Here is a 13157-nt window from a genome sequence, read left to right as displayed (position 1 = left end):
ACTGAATTGGTAGGTTTATTGAAATCATATCCACTTTATTAAATATCATGACCACAAAATAATTTGTGATGGCTTTTATACAAGATCATAGTGAAGAATACCATTTTAATTGATATTATTTGCCTTTTATACAGGAATGGCTACAAATTTCTTTACTGTTCTGCACGTGCAATAGGAATGGCAGATATAACCAGGGGTTACTTACACTGGGTTAATGACAGAGGTACTGTACTTCCTAGAGGACCACTCCTGCTAGCTCCTAGTAGTTTAATTTCAGCATTACACAGGTAACTATACTTTTCAATTTTTATCTATCTTAAGAAAGGCAAAGTTGCCATTATCTCTCAGCCCTCAAATCTAGCTATTAAAAGCATAATTTTAGCCTTGGAGTGCATACATATTTATTGGTGAAAATTCCATAATGGTTTTCCACTTTAAATAATAACTTCTATCTTTAATATTGCCATATCAGTATATACACCATTTCTGCTCAATTATAAAATGTACTGTTACTCGTAATGGGTAAATCTGTCAGTTATGATAACGGACATCTCTATTAACTCAACTAAGATTTCTCTCTTATTTTCTGCTATTTAGACATCAGTTATTAAATACTGTAGTTATGCTGCTGTACAGTTGTTTAGCACTGGGAGAGAATACTGGTGATTTTTACTTCCAGATAGAAATATTAATTATGTTTCTTTTTCTTTTAACATTCAGCGATACTGTTTTCAAATAAAATGTATTTAACTATATTGTAACTGCAATACTTGAATACACTTGACTTTTGTCCATGAACAATGGGTTATTTGATTGACAATGCTCCTGGAATTTCAGGGACCTGTTTTTCTGTCAGCGTTTTTAAAATAATATAATATATAAAACCTACTTTTCAAATTCTGGATGTATTCTATAGACCCAAAAGTTACAGTTACCACAGATGTGCCTCTCCCATTTTGGGCGAGGTCAAATAATAGCAGTCCATTACCCATGTATAAATGCACTTAAAGCCTGCTTATTCTCCAGGCCCCAACAATAGTTCACTGTTATAACAATATAGTAGGTACTTACCACAGTAAATATCTGATTGTTTCTGTGCCTCAACCCAGGATCACTAACCATGGGTCCTTAAGATTTCCAAATGCTCTCTCACCACTATCATTTGTAGCATTGACTAGAATATTCCCTGAGTATTATTTGTTGAACATGTTTAAAAAAAATAGGTGTTCCTTTTGATTGTCAATGTATATTTATTGGTAAAGATAAAAGTAGGTTTGGTGATACAGCAGCTGAAACTTTTTGTTCTATTTTTCAGAGAAGTAATCGAGAAGAAACCAGAAATTTTCAAAATTCACTGCTTGAATGACATCAGGAATCTATTTAATCCACACAGATCCCCATTTTATGCTGCTTTTGGAAACAGGACTAATGTAAGTGAAGTATCGTGAAATAAAAACTGATTGCATCTTGTACTTAAATATTTCTAGAGACTGGTGGGTGAGTTGCCTTTGCTGCTGAAAGGACATCGTCTTGCTGAGAAGACGTTGGTACCATCTAAACAACTAATGGGGAATTCTTGCAGTTACAGTAAATGGACCGTGTAGATTATTCAATTTCTTCAGGAATGTTCATACCTTGAGTTGGATAAAACATCACTGTTGAAACCAGCAAATTTCATGTGTCAAGTAATTCTGAGGCTTGGATTTTGTATTGTTTTAACATTGAAGTTAGCAATATTTTGCTGCCGTGCCTAGCCAGTGTGAATGTAAAACCAATTCTTGGAAGTGCGTTTGGGTGAATAAAACTAAGTGTAATCAAATCGGATGTACTTAAATGCTTACGGTCTTTCTTTCATATTTGTTATAGGATGCCTATGCCTATAAAGAAGTTAACGTGCAAGAAAGTCGAATTTTCATTGTAAATCCAAAAGGAGAGCTAATTCAGGAACAAACTAAAAGCAACAAATCTTCGTAAGTCAGTGATGTTATCCAATGTAAATTTAGTTTATTAAAAGTGAAGGTAGTTTTTAAAATTACTGTTAGATGAACATAGCAGATATCCAACAACTAATAACAATTCTAGTGAAATGCATGTAGCTAATATGTAATATACATTGCTTATTTATATATTTGATTACCCAGAGAAGGTGGTGTTCGTAGAGACATGCAGCACATATATAGGCTCTTCAGCCCACCTTGTCCATGCCGGCAGTCAAGTACCCATCTATACTAACCCCAGATGCCAACACTTGTCTGTAGCTTGTTATGCATTGGTGATTCAAATGTTATCTGGATACTTTTAAAATGTTGTAAGAATACCTGTCTCCACCACCTTCCCAGGTAATATGTTCCAAAGTGCAACCTCTAGGTGAAAGAAATCTTTCATCTGATCCCTTCGATCCTCTTACAGCTTCCTGATGTGGGAGCTGGTGGACCCCTTGGTGGTTCCTGATGGCCACATCTGCAGCAAGTGTTGCATGATCGAGGAACTCGGGCTCAAAGCTGATGACCCGAAGTCAGGTTAAAATGCTGTGGCATATCAGGGATGGGGAGAATTACCTGGACACTGTGTTTTTGGAGGTAGTCACACCGGTTAGATTGACTACTTCCCATTTGGTCCGTAGTCGGGCAAAGGTGGGTCTGACTGCAAGCAAGGCATATAGGGGGGATTCCAGAGGCAGTGTTAGAGGATGCCTCAGCCCTTTAGCTTTTTTAGCAGGTCTGAGATTCATGCTCCCTGTGCAGAAGGGTGAGGGGGCTGTAGGAAGCATGAGCAACATAACCAGTGGATAGGTTGAGTGATCAAAAGGGGGAGGAACAATGACATTGTGGGCTGAAGGGTCTGTTCTTGTGTTGTACTCTTCTATGTTCATCACCTGTGCGTCTCTGCTGTGCAGCTGTGCGCGTAGCTTTATGCTGCCTTCTGCACCTTGTAGAACGTTGATTTGATCGACTTTACCACATATTTCCATCCTGCACTCAAAATCTCTTGGAATATCTCTGACGCCTCACTCCCTTATCTTCGTCTCTCTGTGTCACCATCATGGGACGGATTATCAACTGATGTCTACTTTATCCCAAGGCACAAAGTGCTGGGGTAATTCAGCAGGTCAGGCAGCATCTCTAGAGAACGTGGATGGGCGACATTTTGGCTTGTGACCCTTCTTCAACATGGATAGAGGATTTCTTAGTTTTTGACTACTATAAACCAACAGGTTCCCACAGTTAACTGACTGCAACCCAAAAGTATGAGTATTGAATTCTCCAATGTTAGGCAAAGACCCAAACTCCCCCCTTTCCAACTCCCCCCTTTCCAACTCCCCCCCTTTTCCAACTCCCCCCTCCCCGCTCCACCCCCTCCCCGCTCCACCCCCTCCCCGCTCCACCCCCTCCCCGCTCCACCCCCTCCCCTCTCTATCCTGTGCCCCAGCTCCCTTCGCATGTCCTTCCACCTATATTCCTTCCTCTGGCTTTACATTTCACTCTTCTTCTTAGCTGACACTCCTTTTGTTTCCTTTTTCATCTCTAACTCTTGTCCACCCATCTGCCAATCAAAACCCCTTCAACTGTATCCATCTATCTCTTGCCACGCTTTGTTCTTTCCCCCCCCCCCCTCCCCTGCCATCAACTCTTATCCAGCTTTCTATTCCCCCCTCCCCCCCCCCCCCACTACAATCAGTCTGAACAGGGGGTTCCAACCCAAAATGTTGCCTTTCCATTCACTGCACAGATGCTGCCTGATTCAATGAGTTGCTCCAACATATTGTGTTTTACTACTAGCAGTGGGTATAGTTGTTTTTTAAGACAATGAACACCTTCTCATAGTGCTTAAACTTGCCTGCTAGGTACATCGTACTTTTTTGCACGGTACTCTGCTTTTAATTCTGTGCCAATTTTGTGTGGCGTGTGAGAGAAGAAAATCCTGAAGCCTCGGGTAAATAATTAAAAACTATTTAAACAAAACTTACATTGCAGCACATTTCTGAAACCTGTTCCTGTAAAGATGTTTTTGGAGAACATTATTTAACCCTTGAGCTCCTAACGTTCACACAAAGTGAGGCAAAATGGCAGCATAAGCATTGTTATGATTATGGTGCTGGTATGTAAAATGCCAAAGTCTGCTAAGATTTTAATCATGCAAAAAATATTTTGTGGTTAAGACGTGGTTTGTAGATCCCCGTTCTTCCTCTACCAAAGTCCACAATCAGTTCCTTGGTCTTACTGATGTTGAGAGCAAAGTTGTTTTTCTGACATCATTTCGTCAGTCGATCAATCTCCCTCCTATACTCTGACTCATCTGTAATTTGTCTTAACAAATGATCTTTTAGCCAACTAATTTTTTACAACAATGTGTTTATAAATAAAATCTTTAGCATTCGTGGTGATGCAGCTTAATGTTACATAAGTGTCTCTGTGAGCTAACTGCAGAACAATTTGATATTTATCATTATGACATCCAACGTGACCCAATTCTAATTTCTGCTTGTTTCTAGACTACATTAGTGACTGCCTTTGTGATCAGCATGGCCTTTTTGAAGTTACGCATGTCTGGTGTGATTATAGCATAGATTGTTTGCATTGTTGCATGTTCTCTGTCAGGATTCATGGAAAATTGTCTATAAATCTGAGATAGTCTTCTTTTCTCTCCTCAGGTATTCACGATTGGGTGAATTAGTCGAACATGTATTTCCACTAATAGCACAAGAAAGAATCTCTGCTTTTGTTTACCCTGAATACAGCCATTTTGCATTTTGGCGTGAACCACTTCTTCAGCTTGATCTGGATGAACTCAATGAATTTAAAAACACCAAAGAATAATAGACCTTGCAAAAACTCTGAACGATTTTAGGCCTATAAAATTCTATTATAGCATATTATGAGCTGTAACTTCTGATTTGAAGGCCATAGATCTCAAAATTGACTTAAAATGCTAGTTGTAAATATTAATCTGTGAATTCAAGTGGAGTTTCAATAGTTGCAACTTGTGATGAGACTCGCACTGCTGTTTCCTCCATCTCGCACTTTAAACATTGATAATTTTAGGAAAACCCCTCAAAGAACTACAATTAGTTTATTGATAAGTTGCAGTTGATTAGAGATTCCCTTTTGGCTTTGAAAGACATTGCCCTGTGGTATAGCACTTTCAACTAGAGAGAATAGTTTTATGACATTCCTAAGAGGGTAGAGGTGGTAGAAATCTTTTCTTTCCAAATTAATCAAAACTTGCCATATCAATATGGTAGAAATTAGATGCAAATCTGAAGTAAAGTTCTTGTTAATGGCTAAGACTCTTGAATTCTCAATCTTCACCTGCAAAAGAGCTATGAAAATTTGCACCCAACGATTATGCTTTTGTGGGTGGGAGTGAGAGGGGTTCAGCAAAACAAGTACAAAATGGACATGAATACACAGAAGGGTCTTTGTCTTAACACATTGTAGAATCAAATGTGGAGGAAAGAGCAGCAAGTAACAAGAGGACTTGATGAAGAGGGGGAATGGGGAAAGGTACTTAGAGGCTAGGCCACAGAGAGTTTACGTGAATTAAACATCAAGTATGCAGTTGGAGGTCATGCTATAGAGTTTTGAGGGGGGATGTCATAATGTTACTGGACTGTAAAGGTATTTCCCAACTGCTGAGGTGTGGTACAAAGCGAACGTTAAGAGAACAAACTAGCATCATATGAAACTGCAAAACATTTCAACATAAAGGAGGCTTTACCCTAACTAAATTTTTAACTTTTTGAAATGTGACTCCTCTGATACAGAAGGATGGAATAATTGTAAGGAATTTTAAATGCCACTGTCTGATGGTGGGTTTACTACCTTTAAGAGTTGTAGTATTTGCAGTGAGCCCTAACATGTTCCATGAAAGACACCTGATAAGAAGTTACATTTACCTGTAATCTGAGAAAACTGTGGACAATCAATATGACATCTGTTCATTTCAGCTTTTTAAGGAAAAGTTACCACATAATACATGAATTCAGCCATCTATATATTTCTTTGTTGCTGTCATGAAGACTTCTACAGTTCCATAATTAGATTTCCTCAGCTTCCATAGAGGCATAGCGCATGGACACAGGCCCTTCAGCCCAACTTGCCCATGCCTGTGCAATGAATTACCGTAAGTCTTAATTACCATGCCTGAAAATCTCTTCTGAAACACTATAGTATGGCATGGAAATCAATAGTAAAATTAAATGCAGTAAAGCAAAGTAAACCATTAAAAACCTTATGTATGGGTTTTTAATGAGTTAGATTAAAATATTTAATAAATATGCTAAATAGTGAAATTAAAGGCAGTTGGTAGATTAAGCTAACAAGCATGTGTGGTCAACCTCAGACCAATGAATTTTAATCTTTAAACTGACTAGGCATTGAGGTAACTGCTTGATGGTGGTGAGATGGTGTGCCATGTGCATTAGAATCCTGAGGAAAACAAAAATCTTATTTTTCCTCTTGTTTCAATCATGACTCTTTTGGTTCTTTTTCAAGCATTAAGAGTATAGACCAGTCCTTAATAGAGAGATGTGCATGATATTGAGATGATTGTAAGAGAAAACAAGGAAATTGTAGAACTGCAGTTGTATTGCATTATGGAAACAGTTATCACACGGTATGTAGGAGGTTTTAAAGATGGCGATATTTGCCTTGTTATTTCACTCAATATAAATGCATAACTTGCTAGGTCCCATTTTGATCCGAATGTAGGAATTATTTTGTTACCATGCAGCAAGCAATAGTTGGACATTGGTGGAGGAGATCATTTGAATGCATGTTCTTTCTGTGAAAGTTCAAACATTTGTAAACAATGACTTTTTAAAGCTATTTTTCTATTTTAACAATGCTGTTTGTGCTACCTGTATGAAATCAACATTTTGTAAGGTACAAATTGCATAGTAGATGCTCACCTGATATAAAACAAACACTCTGAGTCTGAATCAATGCACAGAGTAGCACCGAAAGCAAATGCTTATAATGCTAATTATAATGCTATAATTACAGTTCTATTTAGTCTGGAAAAAAATGGGCTTCTTGAACAGTAATGCAAGCACTTATTTAATTCTTAATTATTTTGCAGTTCTAATTTGTAGTTACAGATTCAGTTAAAATGGCTCAATCTTACAAGGTATGCACCTGATGCATTCAATTTTCATATGTCATCCAAAGGATATTTTTTGATCCATGGCATATTCAGGGAAGTCTTAACTATAATGCAAGAAAATGACACCTGAATCAAACTGTAATATACCATGGAAAGGGAAGCAGAAATTTCAAAACTATTTTATTTATTACATTGGCAGGTTACTGTAATTTTAACAATTGTTAAAGTAAACTTGTTCCAACGAATGCTATTATCTATTTCTTAAATATGTCTTAGATGTAACTGGAATAATTAAAGAAAAAATGAACTTGTATTTGTGTGCCTGACATGTTATTTTTGAACTAAATATTTTGTCCTGGGTCAAATATTAAGTAACACATTCAAGAAATAAATATATGAATATTTATATTTAGTAACTGGAATATCATTAAGCATTTCACCAGAAAGGAGCACAAGAAATAGGGGGAGGACAAGGGGATGAGGAGTGGATATTAGCTAAAGTTGAAAAATTCAATGTTCATGTCATTAGGAGGAACAAATCATATCATTAGGAGTTGCTGTTCCTCGACTGTATGTGGCCTCACTCTGGCAATGGAAGAGACTCAGGACAGAAAGGTCGGTATGGAGAAAAATGGTTAGCGACCGGGAGTACCGACATGCCTATGTTGACCGGGTGTAATTTGTTGGTGAAATGGTTGCCTCATCTTCACTTGGTCTCACCGATGTAAAAGAAACCATATCGGGAGCACCGAATGCAATGGACGAGGTTAGGGGAGTGCATGTGAGTCCTTGACTCACCTGGAAGGACTTCTGGAGTACCTGGATGGATGTGAGAAAGGAGGTGTAGGGACAGGTTTTACATCTCCTGTGGTTGCAGGGGAAAATACAGGTGGAGGGGACAGTTTGGGGTGAAGGAATTGTAGAGGGAGTGTACAAAGGAGTTGTAGAGGGAGTGGTCTCTATAGAATATGGTGGAGTTGTGAGTGGTGGGATCATGTTGAAGGTGACAGAAAGGTTGGAGAATATGTGTTGATTGTGGAGGCTGGTGTGAAAGATAAGGACCTTGTGATCTCCATCCTTGTTCCGGAGAACACAATGTACTGGAGTAGTTCAGCGGGTCAGGGAGCATCTCCGGACAACATAGGTAGGTGACGTTTTGGTTCGGTACCCTTCCTTATTCCGTCTGGATGGGGAGTGAGAGCAGAACTGTGGGACACAGAGACATGCGTGAGGGATCTATCTTCAGCAGCAGAGGGAAAACCAGTTTTACAAAAGAAAGATCACATCTCAGATTTCCTAAAGTGGAAAACCACACCTTTAGTACAGATGCGGCAGAGAAGTTGAAGTTGAGAGAAGGGGATGACATTCTCGCAAGAGGCAGGGTGGGAGGAGGTGCAGTCCAGATAACCGAGTCAGTGGGTTTATAGTAGACAGTAGTCCACTGATGTCGAAAGACATATCAAGAAAAGGGAGAGAGATGGTCAAAGTGAATTTGAGGGCAAAGTGTAAGTTAATAAAGTTGATGAAATCAATGAGTTCTGCACGGGTGCAGGAGGCAGCCCCGATGCAGTTATTGCTGTAGCAGAGAAAGTTGGGGATTATGCCAGTGTTTTTTTGGAACAAACACTCCTGCATAACCAAAAAAAAAAGCCAGGCATGGTTGGAGCCAATGAGAGTGCCCATGGCCACTCCCTTGACTTGAAAAAAGTGAGTGGATTCAAAAGTAGAGGGTGTGAACAAGTTCTGCCAGGTGGCAGAGAGGGTAAGTAGAGGGGAACAGATTCATAGAATCATAGAATCATAGAAAGTAGGTGCGAGAGTAGACCACCAGGTCCGTCGAGCCCGCACCGCCATTCACTCATGGCTGAACACTAAACAGACACACTTACCCACAAACAGTAGACACAAGACACAGAACACAAGACACTACCCTCCCCTTTATACCGCTATCACCCCTCTCCACCCCAAGAACCGCGTGATCTCCTGGGGGAGGCAAAAAACCGGATAAAAACCCAGGTCCAATTCGGGAAAAAAATCCGGGAAATTCCTCTCCGACCCCAATCCAGGCGATCGACACTTGTCCAGGAGATCACTCAGGTCTTACTATACTAACCATACCTAGGTCCATATCCCTGCCCTCTCCCCGTAGCCCCTTATCCCCTTGGCAGCTAAAAAAACATCTATTTTTGACTTAAATATATTTAACGTTTCTGCTTCCACTGCTCCCTGGGGCAGTGAATTCCACAAACTAACCACCCTCTGGGTGAAGAAGTTCTTCCTCATCTCAGTTTTAAAAGAGCCCCCCCTCACTCTGCAACTATGTCCCCTAGTTCTAGCCTCCCCGATCATTGGGAACATCCTCGGTGCATCCACCCGATCAAGGCCCCTCACGATCTTATACGTTTCAATGAGATCGCCTCTCATTCTTCTAAACTCCAAAGAGTAGAGTCCCAGCTTACTTAACCTTTCCTCATATGTCAATCCCCTCATTGCAGGAATTAATCTTGTAAACCTTCGCTGCACTGCCTCCAGGGCTAGTACATCCTTTCTTAAGTATGGACCCCAGAACTGTACACAGTATTCCAAATGTGGTCTCACTAATACCGTGTACAGCTGCAGCAAGACCTCCGTGTTTTTATACTCAATCCCCCTAGCAATAAAGGCCAAAACTCCATTGGCCTTCCTGATTGCTTGCTGCACCTGCATACTGACTTTTAGTGATTCATGTACTAATACCCCTAGATCCCTTTGCGTTGCATTACAACGCAGCTCCTCCTCATTTAGAAAATAACTTGCCCTATCATTTTTTTCCCCAAAGTGAATGACTTCACATTTATTAGTATTAAATTTCATCTGCCAAGTTGTTGCCCACTCACCTAGCTTATCTATATCCTTTTGCAGACTCTTCCTATCCTCCTCATCCCCCACTTTCCCTCCCATTTTCGTATCGTCCGCAAATTTTGATATATTACACTTGGTTCCCTCCTCCAAATCATTTATATAAATTGTGAACAACTGGGGTCCCAGCACCGACCCTTGCGGAACCCCGCTAGTTACCGGTTGCCATCCCGAGTATGAACCATTTATCCCCACTCTCTGCTTCCTATTTGTTAGCCAATCCTCTACCCATGCTAATATATTACCCCCAATCCCATAATTTTTTATTTTTAGCAATAGTCTCTTATGTGGCACCTTGTCAAAAGCCTTTTGGAAGTCCAAGTATACCACATCCACCGGTTCCCCTTTATCCACCCGGGTTGTTACTTCCTCAAAGAATTCGAGCAGATTCGTTAAACACGATTTCCCCTTCACAAAACCATGCTGGTTCTGTCTGATGAAGTCATGTTTATCCAAGTGCCCCGTTAGTGTTTCTTTAATAATTGTCTCTAACATTTTACCCACCACCGATGTTAGACTAACCGGTCTATAGTTACCCGCCTTCTGTTTACTTCCTTTTTTAAATATAGGTGTTACATTGGCCATTTTCCAATCCACTGGGACCGTTCCTGCCTCCAGGGAGTTTTGGAAAATTATCACCAATGCATCCACAATCCCCACTGCTATCTCCCTCAAGACCCTTGGATGTAATCCATCAGGCCCAGGGGATTTATCCTCCTTCAGTCTCATTAATTTCCCTAATACCACCTCCTTGGTGATCTTAATAGTATTTAGCTCCTCCATTCCTACCGCCTCCTGTTTATCCAGCGTTGGAATATTTTTTGTGTCTTCTATGGTGAAGACTGATACAAAATACTCGTTTAATGCCTTTGCCATTTCCATGTTCCCCACCAACAACTCTCCAGTCTCACCCTCCAATGGACCAACGTTCACCTTAGCCACCCTTTTTCTTTTTATATAGCTATAAAAACTCTTACTATTAGTTTTTATGTTGTTCGCTAAATTCCTTTCATAGTCTATTTTCCCCGTCTTAATTAATCTCTTAGTTACTTTTTGCTGACCTTTAAATGCTTCCCAATCCTCTACCCTCCCACTATCTCTGGCTACCTTATATGCCCTTGCCTTCAGCCGAATACTATCCTTTATAGTTTTACTGAGCCATGGCTGACTGTTCTTACCCTTACCCCTTTTTTTCTTCATAGGAATAAATTTTTCTTGAAGGTTATACAGTAGATCCTTAAACGTACACCACTGCTCATGTACCGTCTTATTCTTGAGTCTGCTATCCCAGTCAACTTTGATCAGCTCAGTCCTCATACCTTCATAATCCCCCTTATTTAGACTAAGCACCCTAGCCTGAGTTTCAACCTGCTCCCCTTCTATTTGAATATGGAATTCGACCATATTGTGGTCACTTGTTCCCAACGAGTCCCTAACTATGACATTTTTAATTAATCCTGCTTCATTACACAGGACCAGATCTAAGATTGCCTCCCCCCTTGTCGGTTCTGTGACATACTGTTCTAGGAACCCGTCTCTAATACATTCTATAAACTCTTCCTCTAGTCTACCCTGCCCAGTTTGGTTTGCCCAATTAATATGAAAATTGAAGTCCCCCATGATTACAGCAGTTCCCTTTTTACATGCGTCAACTATTTGCAGATTTATGTTCTGACTAACAGCGTCACAGCTATTTGGAGGTCTATAAATCACACCCACTAGTGTTTTTTTCCCCTTGTTATTCTCTATCTGTACCCAAGCTGTTTCACTATCCTGATCCTTCAACGCAATATCCTTCCTCTCCATTGCCGTTATTCCCTCCCTTATTAAAAGGGCCACCCCTCCTCCCTTTCTTTCCTGCCTATCTTTTCTAATTGTCGAGTACCCCTCTATATTTAACTCCCAGTCCTGATCCCCTTGCAGCCATGTCTCCGTAATGGCCACGATATCATAACTATATATACTTAATTGCACCATTAATTCATTTATCTTACTTCGAATACTCCGCGCATTTAGATAAAGCACTTTCAGATGATTTTTACTACCCTTCCTTTCGTTTTTGCCCCTTTTACATCTAGAGCTTTATCTTCACACATTCTGGATCCTCCTGTCACATTTTGATTTTCCGCTTCCCTAGCCTCCCTAGATGAGCCCTCCAATCTATCCTTCCAAAGCACTGCTGTAATATCTTCCCTGACTAGCAATGCAACACCACCACCTCTTGCCCCTCCAATTCTATCACACCTGAAGCAATGAAATCCTGGAATATTTAGTTTCCAATCACAGCCCTCCTGCAACCATGTTTCACTGATCGCCACAACATCATACTTCCAGGTGTCTATCCAGACTCTAAGCTCATCCACCTTTCTTACAACGCTCCTAGCATTAAAATATGCATATTTAAGAAACCCCCCGTCTCTTCTTCTCTGTTTATTTCCTTTTTTTTCTTTCTCCTCTTGTGTCCGAGTGCTTCCCTTTTCTGCTTCCTGCCTCCCATTCGGTCTACTAGCTTTCTCTATTTGAGTCCCTCGCCCCAACCATTCTAGTTTAAAGTCTCCCCAGTGACCTTTGCAAATTTCCCCGCCAGGATGTTGGTCCCCCTCGGGTTCAAGTGCAACCCATCCTCTCTGTACAGGTCCCACCTTCCCCAAAAGAAGTCCCAATGATCCAGAAACTTGAATCCCTGCCCTCTGCACCAGTCTTTCAGCCACGCATTTATCCTCCACCTCGCTCTATTCTTACTCTCACTGTCGCGTGGTACAGGCAGTAGTCCTGAGATTGTCACCTTTTTGGTCCTTTTCCTTAACTCTCCTCCCAACACCCTAAATCCTCACTTGTTATCTTGTATACTGTTCCTGCAAGACTTCAATAAGAAGACAACTCACAACTGAAGCTGGATCTCCACCCATTTTCTTCATGGGTTATATTGTTTTAAGAAGGTTAAATCGTTTTTAATGATCATCATGTGTTTAGTGAAAGGATACAGATGGTTGAATTGAAAACAATGATGGGTGTCCTAACCTGAAAGTTTTAGGCAGGCAATCCAGAACAGGCATTGTACCAGTGCCTGATTATGTCATCATTTGATGTTTATGAACCACTAGATAGCAATCAGGACTGGGAAGACTTGCCGAATTTCCCCAGACTGAGGTTAA

At 40.4% G+C, this 13157-nt stretch overlaps 1 protein-coding gene across 2 annotated transcripts in view; it reads left to right on the top strand.

Moving 5' to 3' along the window:
• The window catches only part of LOC116986292 (phosphatidate phosphatase LPIN2-like), a 41669-nt gene extending 34254 nt beyond the window's left edge, over window positions 1-7415 (top strand). For both annotated transcript variants that reach the window (XM_033041676.1, XM_033041675.1), the window contains exons 17-20: window positions 135-287; window positions 1316-1430; window positions 1867-1970; window positions 4652-7415. In XM_033041676.1, coding sequence (XP_032897567.1) covers window positions 135-287; window positions 1316-1430; window positions 1867-1970; window positions 4652-4817 — 538 coding nt within the window. In that variant the 3' untranslated portion in view covers window positions 4818-7415. The remainder of the gene's footprint in view (window positions 1-134; window positions 288-1315; window positions 1431-1866; window positions 1971-4651) is intronic.
• Window positions 7416-13157: the final 5742 nt, after the last annotated feature.

Source organism: Amblyraja radiata, chromosome 23, assembly GCF_010909765.2.
Source record: "Amblyraja radiata isolate CabotCenter1 chromosome 23, sAmbRad1.1.pri, whole genome shotgun sequence".
Taxonomy (NCBI): Eukaryota; Metazoa; Chordata; class Chondrichthyes; order Rajiformes; family Rajidae; genus Amblyraja; species Amblyraja radiata.
Note: the sequence above shows the minus strand (reverse complement) of the source record. Positions and strands in the feature narration are given on the sequence as shown.